The 9,093-nt window shown below is 27.9% G+C and overlaps 1 protein-coding gene across 1 annotated transcript; it reads right to left on the bottom strand.

Annotated features, from left to right (window-relative positions):
* Positions 1 to 6,031: 6,031 nt before the first annotated feature.
* LOC103307755 lies at positions 6,032 to 8,852 on the bottom strand. The gene is made up of 7 exons (XM_008180026.1): positions 7,988 to 8,852; positions 7,401 to 7,909; positions 7,303 to 7,348; positions 6,883 to 7,245; positions 6,597 to 6,821; positions 6,144 to 6,526; positions 6,032 to 6,064 (listed from the first exon to the last, which is right to left on the bottom strand). The coding sequence occupies exons 1-7, from the start codon at positions 8,850 to 8,852 to the stop codon at positions 6,032 to 6,034; spliced, it is 2,424 nt and encodes an 807-aa protein (XP_008178248.1).
* Between the last annotated feature and the right edge of the window lie 241 nt (positions 8,853 to 9,093).

The following is a 9,093-nucleotide window of genomic DNA, read 5'->3' as shown; positions in this document are numbered from 1 at the left end:
TTTTAAATTCTTTTTTTTATTATTTCTTCAGCCGACGATTTTAATCCTTTGAGTCTCTGTTTTGATAGCACCTTCCTTACAAATTATATAATTTGGTTCAACTATACTCATAAATTGTTTAAATCCGGAACTAGAACAAAATGATAAGGGCATTTGATTCATGGCGATCATTTTAGGTAACGCGTGATGGATTTCTTCTGTTCTTTTAGAAGAACAAATTCGATTTCTTTCAATGTTCTTATCAATATAAGTTCTACGTCGTTTTCGAGGCTGTGGTTCACGAAATTCCGATGATGAGGATGAACATTCTGTATTTAAATTTTTTGAGGATGACAATGAACATTGTGTTAAATTAACAACTCATTACACTCTTCATCTTTATGACAATTATCATCACTAGGAAATAAATTAAAGAATGACAATAATTACAATTATTTGAATGAATTTTATAGGTATAGAAGTTGGATGATAAGATTAATACATTATATATAGTGTATAATATATATTATTATTATTTATAATTTAATATATTAATATGTATTAATTATTATTATTGTTGTTTACGTTATTCTAATTATTATTATTAGGACTGGTCCAATGTGTGTGGTGTGAAAAAAGTGTTAACTATATTATATCATATATGTTTATAAAACTAAATATTAAAAAATATTTAGTTTTAATTGATAGTCATAATTGGAAATAAAGCAAATTATTTGAACATATATAGTGGGTTGAACCCGCAACTTCGAGTAATCAACTTCTGAATTTCACCACTACGCTGCAACGTCACTTGATTCTCAAGAATAAAATTAAGATTTTAAACATTAAAATCAACAAAAATTAATATTGAACTATTCTAGCTATCGTTTCAGTGTCAAAAATGTAACAGAAAACAAGACAATATATTATGGAATTGTATCTTAATTATCTTATATTTTCCCCCGATGCTAAATGTTTAAGACGTCGTTTTGCTCCGAAACTAATTTATTAATCGATAACATTGTCGATAAAGCTGAGGGACTCGACTCACGGCTCGCGTCAGATATCATAATAATTGGTGTTATAATACGTGAAAATAATACATTACAAAATGTTGGCAACGTGAATGTGGCAACATCGCATAAAATATTCTATGCTCAATCGTGTTGCTAAAAAGGTCACAAATTACTAAAAATCCAAATTTGGTACTACCGTTTTGAAAACGATATCCCTCGACTCTACATGACTTACTCTATACCCCCAAACAGTTTTAAGTCCCCTGGTAGGAAAATTAGACTTGTAGTGGGGGCAAAACAAGTATTTTACCCCTGTAATCCTGTACCAATATACCGTTTTCTGGACAACTCGACCTCACAACCACTTTATGCAAATTGTAAGTATCCAAAATGCATTTTCCAAAAAGGGGACATCCTAACGAAGCCAGGGATGTGCTTGGCTAAGTCGTAGTACAATATTTCTATTTTTAATGACTTATAAACCGATTCGTTTCTACCGGAGTAGTGCAAATTACGTTCGCCCGGCACTTACAATATGAAATAAAATTACTAAAAATCCAAATTTGGTACTACCGCTTTCAAAAAGATATCCCTCGACTCTAAATGACTTACTCTATACCCCCAAACAGTTTTAAGTCCCCTGGTAAGCGAATTGGACTTGTAGTGTTGCTAAACGTGGTAGTTTACTGTAGTAATCCTGCACCAAGTTATAGTGCATATTATATTTTAATATTTTTTTTTCAAATGATTTGTATCAAATTAGACGTAATATAAACTATTATCAATTCTGAAACGACCGCGGTTAAGATTATGAAGACGATTGTATATTTCTATTCTTAGTAATCCTGCCGTCCGATACAGAAAAAATCCCATAAACAAAGCTTTTGTTAGAGAACACATATTATAATAAATAATTGTCGATAAGCTACGAAATATATATCATCGAAAGTTTTACTGATCCACTGTCCATGTCTATGTTGTACACTGTTTGAGTTTTTGAAGTCTAATATATTTTGTCCTTCAATATATTTTTTTAAATTTTTTAAATTAAATTTTTATTATTTTTTAATTTATTTAAATTTATTTTAAAAAAAATATAATGTTCCGAAAAATGACATTACTCGAGGTACATTCAGCGAAACGAAATATCGTTAAATACTATGTGTATAGAAATATTTTTGATAATTTAAAATTTTCTGATTTTATTGGTAATTACTTTATTTTTATTTTAATAATTATGAATACCAAGTTACTTTATTATATTAAAAATTTAAATATTTATTTAACAATATATTTATACATATTAGATCCACCACAGGAGCCAATTAATTATATTTATGAACAATTACAAAGTATTGGTGAGTAATTATTTTATAATATTATAAAATATCAAAATTTTTTATTATATTATATATTAGAGCAACCCAAAGAGAAAGCAAAAGAGTCCATTGTACGTCAAATTAGGAAAAAAAAATGTTTTTGGAAATGTAAGCATAAATGGAGTTTAATTTTTTTTTTCCAAATTAAATTTTTTTTTTCTATCTTACAAGGAAATCAGTAAAAATATATCAGATGCGATAGTATTAGGTCACAGATTGCTAGCTCGCAATCGTGATCCATTATTCTTGACTAATGTCCAACTCGATTACATTTTAAAGAGTTTTGGTCATTATCGAATGGATGTATGCAAGTACTTGGGCAATGCTTGCATAGTCCAAGCTAACATTCTAAATGGCAATGTAGACAATTTAAAATTGCCCGATGACGTTGAAGCCATTTTTAATTTTGTGACTGACCATGACTACATAACGGATTTTAATATATTGGCAAAAAAATTTGTTGATGATCATCCAAAATTTTCAAAAAAAAACAATTCAATAAAAAAAAAGGCCTACCAGTCTACTAAGAACCAAATAAACAGCGTACAAATGATAAATTTATTAAAATTATATGCTTTAACAAATAAGTAAGCTATACTATACTTAATACCTTAAACAATTAACTTAACACTAACAATCTATTAATTTATTACTAAGATTGAATGTGTAGATGAAATAAAAATTGTATATAGTACATCCACATTCATTAATACAATATTGAATAAGTGTAACAATAAAATAATTCCTTACCAATTTTGGTCTTATAATAAAAATAATAATATTACAAATATCACCGAGTATATACAAATGATGACATCTATCTTTGATATTAATAACATACCAAACTCAAACATGTTTGTGTACAGAGATTCGTGAGTATTAAGCATTTAGAATTTAACAGTATTTAACAATAATATACATTAATTTACAATAATTACAGATACGGCATAGACAATTGTATAAATAATTTTAAAAACATATTTACAATGTATATTGATTGTTGTAAAATACAAATTTTAATAAAATTTTTAAACATTTTTAATACATACAAAACTAATGTTAATGTTGACAATGGATATATTTATTATGCAATAATTAAATGTAAATTTTATGAATTTAAAAACAATTTTAAATATTATGACAAACACTTGAGTTTTGATATAAATTTTAAAGTTAAATCGTAAGTACAATAACATTTAATTTTTACAGTATATTTACAAACAATAATCAAATGGTGATAGACACTAAAATAATAGACGTACAAACAAATAAATTTATATCAGAAAGGTTTAATTACATAAATGTATTGATATTAAACTTTATGCACATTTATATACACAATACAGCACTTCGCAATGCTACAGTAATAACTCATCATTTATAACAATATTATATTATAATCTATTATTTAAATGTAATATTCATAATTTTCAGATTAGCAATATATGTCAATCATTTATGTTAGTTATGAATATGATAAATAAAAATGATACGTTCAATAATTGTAAATTATTAATCACAAAAACATTGGATAAGTTCATACAAAACAATTTATTATCGAGGCACAAGATGTATGATCATGGACCATTTATATATACCATAAATATCATTAACCCCCTGGTTAAGTCGATGGTATTCAATTATGAATTGAGGAAAGGTGATTATATAATCAACCAATTAACCAGGGAGCAAATTCAAGAATATGCGCATATATATAAAGTAAATATATATATACATATTATATTATATTATATATTTATGATATATTTAAGAGGATGTCGAACCCCCCCATGTTTCCTTCGTCTTACATGTGTACGATACAGCACATTGTACATGAGCAGGTGTAACATCCTCTTAATAATATTAATACTAATAATAACATTCTTATCCTAGATGAATACAAAAATGTTTAATTTAAATATTAAAAATTACGATAATAATGAGTATAAAACAGTAAAAAAATGTGATGAGGTGATATACTCAATCGTTTTATGCTTAATCGTGCTTCACCGATTATTAATTAGCTTTTCTAATTTTTAATCCTGTTCATTTTTTATTTGAATTATTACAAGTGAATTACTTACCTTGGATTTTGAGAGCTTTGACTTATATTGTGTATCTGTTTTAAATGTCTCCCAAATGATCCCGTTGATGCACCAGCACAACATAACACTTTGTTTGAATTATCTTCACATAAGTCACAAAAAGCTTTATCGCCTTGACATTTGCCGTATTGCCATACCCAACTTTTGGACCGGTAACTCATTTTTCAAAGAAAAAATATTTATTTTGTATAATAAAAATGTCAATACTACACTTCACGTACAAATAGTGGACACAGACAAAATAAGAAATGGAACAATTTTAAAATCAACAAAAATGTTTGGATACAAGGCATTCGTACTTCATAGTACATACGTAAACGTAATGCAATACAATTGGCGATAAGATAGTTTTTTGATTGTTTATGATCTAATCTTAAAACCAGTTTCAATAATAAATATTATTATACTTATAGTTTATGTTTATACTTAAATAAAATTATACGATAAGCCAAGGCATCTTACTAATTTTTAAGCAAAACTTTTAGGTATTCATAACATATTTAAATAATAGGTAGGTAAGCAATCGAGGGCTATATAATTATTTGAACACACATAACGTAACATAAAGTGTTTTTAAATTCTGAATTAATATGCAATATACATGGGTATTATACACGGATATACACGGGTATTAAAAACACAGGCTTTAATATAATTTTTATCCGCGTGCCCGGGCTCCGTGTACCCGTGTTTTATATTACCAGTTCACAACTACGACCCCTACTTTTAAGTTAAATTTACCTTTGAATTTGCTGTATAATTAATTTTTTTTTAGGCACATTACTAGAAGCAAGAACAAAACTTAAAAAAGCAGAAAACACATCTGATTTATCCACAGCAGAAGAATGTTACACTTTAAGAAAAACTCAAAACACTTCAAAAATTTCTGGTCCACCAATATATTCATCCAAAAATATTAATAATAATGGTAAATATTATATAATTATATTAAGTTTATTTTTTACAATATTATATACTTAACTGTCACTGTTATCCCCAAAAGAATTGGTTGTTTCACTAAAGAGCAATGATTTGTATGTTTTACACCTACTGTTATTGTATACATTGCTGTTAAAATGTACATCCTAATTAAATATTTTTTCATTCATTGATTTTAGATGACAATAACATGTTTCATAAGTATAATACTGCTCTAAAAACTATCAGTTCTGAACAATCTATTCTACCAAAACTTAATAGTTCAAGAGTTAAAAGACGACTTTATGATTTAAGTTCTTCTGATGAAGCTGGTAATTAATTATTTTAACATAAATTATAAATTTATAATATAATATTTTTCCTTCATAATTTATATTTTTAAATATATATTTAGATGAACTTCCAAAATATGTTAGTTACAGTCCTGCTACGGTTAGATCAAAAATACAATGTACGGACACAAAAAATATATTTGATTCTTCTTATTCTGAGAAACCAACTACTATTGGTTCTAATTTACAGTCTCAGTATGATATTGCTTCTGATAAGAAATACATTGTTACAGTTAAATGTTTGGTTAAAACTACAGTTAATTAATTTAACATTTTCCTCACTAGGTCAAGTAAAAGAAATGTATAACAAATATCTAAATCAGAAATTGTTTTAATATTTTCAGTAATTAAGTTAATAGAGTAATTATCTGATTCTAAAATATTAGAACTTGCAGTGATATCTAAAGGAAGTCTTGACAATGCATTAGCATTACCATTATCTATACCTTTTACAAATTGTATTTCATAATTATAGCCAGATAAGAATATTGCATACTGCTGTAACTGATTTGCTATCATGACAGGAATACCTTTTTTAGGACCAAAAATAATTACCAAAGGTTTATGATCTGTTCTAAGAATAAATTCACGACCATATACATATTGATGAAAATACTTAACTGAATAAACTATAGCAAGAGCTTCTTTATCTATTTGTGCATAAGCACGTTCGGCATTATTTAATGTCCGGGAAGTAAAAGCAATAGGCTTTTCTGAACCATCTGGTAATTTATGGGATAATACAGCCCCAATACCAGTAGGACTAGCATCACAAGCTATAATGATAGGCCATTTTGGATTATAGTGGTTTATATGGATTATATATTTCATTAGACAAAATAGCACTTTTAATTTCATTGAATGCTTTATTTTGGTCTTTACCCCATACAAAAGGTATATCTTTCTTAAGCAACTTATACAAAGGATTTGCTTTGGTTGACATATTTCTAATAAACTTACCATAATAAGTTACTAATCCTAAAAATGCTTTTAGTTGAGTAACACTACAAGGTATAGGTACTGATGTAATAGCTTTAACTCTAGCCTCAGGAACATGTAAACCATCTTTATCTATTTTATAACCCAAAAAGGTAACACTATCCTAGAACTAAATTTACATTAACCAATTTACATTTATCTTTTCTCACCGTCAATCCTACTGAACATAATCTTTCTAACACTTCCCTAAGTCTTTTAGTAACTTTTTTTTCAGATTTTCCAGATATTATAATACCATCATCAAAAGCAACTGTACCCTCAATATTTCTCAGAATATTTTCCATTCCACGCTGCAAGATACCAGGAGCTGAAGCTATACCATATGGTATACGTTTAAATACAAAAAGTCTTTTATGTGTAGATAAAGTTGTTAACTTTTGTGATTCCTCATCTAATGAAAGCTGTTGATAAGCCTGACATAAATCAAGAACACAAAATTTGGACGCACCCTGCAAAATTGCCATTAAATCTCCTACTCTGGATATAGGATATCTGTCTATTTTAATAAATGTATTAAGTGTAACCTTATAATCACCACATAATCAAATTTTACCATCACTTTTTAAAACAGGCACGACTGGTGTAGCCCACTCTGAAGACTATTGGAATTAATAACTTTTCACTGACTAATCTATCAGTTTCCCAACTCACTTTATCTTTCAATGCAAAAGGTAACACACGAGGCTTACAGAAAATAGGTTTAATGTTTTCAACTTTCAAAAATAATTTAAACACTTTAGGTTTATAACATCCAAGTACATCTCCAAACACTGAAGGAAAATCTTCAAAAATATTTATTTCTGTTTTTGATGAAAGTGAATAAACTTCCCCTTTAATAGGTAATGATAAATTCTCAATCCAATCTCTACCCACAATAGGAGGGCCACCTTCTTTAATTATATACAAATTCAACACTTCAATTTTTCCATGAAATTTCACACTCACTTTTAAATAACCCATTGGAATAATTAAAGTACCAGTATAACCTCTTAAACTTATATCACTTTTTTGAATATCTTTCAATTTAAGATTCACTCTACATGCATCACTATAAGACAAAGCTGTAATTGAAGATCCAGTGTCAATTTGAAAATTAATAATAATTCCACTTACATCTAACTTAATATTAAATGGTTTAATAAAATTAACATCAACAGTCTCTAATGAAAACAAATTATCAATATGCAAATCTTCAAAATTATTTAAAATATTAGACTCTTCTAGTATATTAACATTACCAGCTTTACTTTTAGCTTTACAAACTTTAATTAAATGACCTACTTTAGAACATTTAGTACATGTTAAATGCTTATACTTACAAAATGGTTTTGTATGACCTGCTTTACCACAACAAAAACAAACAGTTTTACGGCCATGACTTGAATTGTTCGTTGAATCCTTTTGATTATTTGGCATTGAATCTGATCTGTGTGCTTTCTTTGACTTCCCTTGTCCCCATGGTTGTCTGTTTTGCTTAAACTTCATTCCTCGCTGATAATTCAATTCCTGTTTTTCCCAATGAGACACATCATTGTTCGCTGCTTCCATTGACAAACAAAGTGTAACACTTTTTCTAAACGTTAACTCCGGTTCAGACATTAAACGTTTTTTTATGTTGTTATCCCTGATACCGTAAACAACTTGATCTCTCAATGAATCATCCAAATTATTACCAAATTCGCAATACTGTGAAAGCTTTTTTAATGCAGTCACAAATTGACTTATAGTTTCTTCTGAACCTTGTTTTCTCTCCTTAAACTTGTAACGTTCAGTTAGAACATTAGGTTTAGGATTAATATAATTAGATAACATTTCTTTTAGTGTGTCATAACTTTTATCTACTGGCTTAAATGGAGTACAAAGATCTCTGACTAATACATAACCGTCATTGCCCAAAAGTGTTAAGAACATTAATTTCTTTTTGTGAGAATTAATTTCATTTAATAATACATACAATTCAAAGCGTTCAATCCACGAACTGAAGTCGTCAACTTTCAAATTAAATTCGGAAATGGTGCCATTAATTTGCCCTTTGCTAATGTTACCATTACCACTACCGCTAGAAGCCCGCGTAGTTGCACCGTTAATGTTTGAACGACTCATTATAACACTTTTTATTTTAAACACTAAGCGTTTTAAATTAATATTACGCACTTAAAACAAATTATATTTCATTTTGACACGTGGTTTCCATACTCTACTTCGTCGCCATTGTTATGTTTTTGGGAGGTACAGAGCACAACTTGAACGCATAAGTGCAAAACAACAAATGATTCTTTATTGAATAATATAACCTAACAATACAAAATATATCCTGGAAGAATTCCATATTTCCAAAGACATT

The sequence above is a fragment of the Acyrthosiphon pisum genome, chromosome X (assembly GCF_005508785.2).
Source record: "Acyrthosiphon pisum isolate AL4f chromosome X, pea_aphid_22Mar2018_4r6ur, whole genome shotgun sequence".
Taxonomy (NCBI): Eukaryota; Metazoa; Arthropoda; class Insecta; order Hemiptera; family Aphididae; genus Acyrthosiphon; species Acyrthosiphon pisum.
This window is presented reverse-complemented; position numbering and strand designations above follow the sequence as displayed.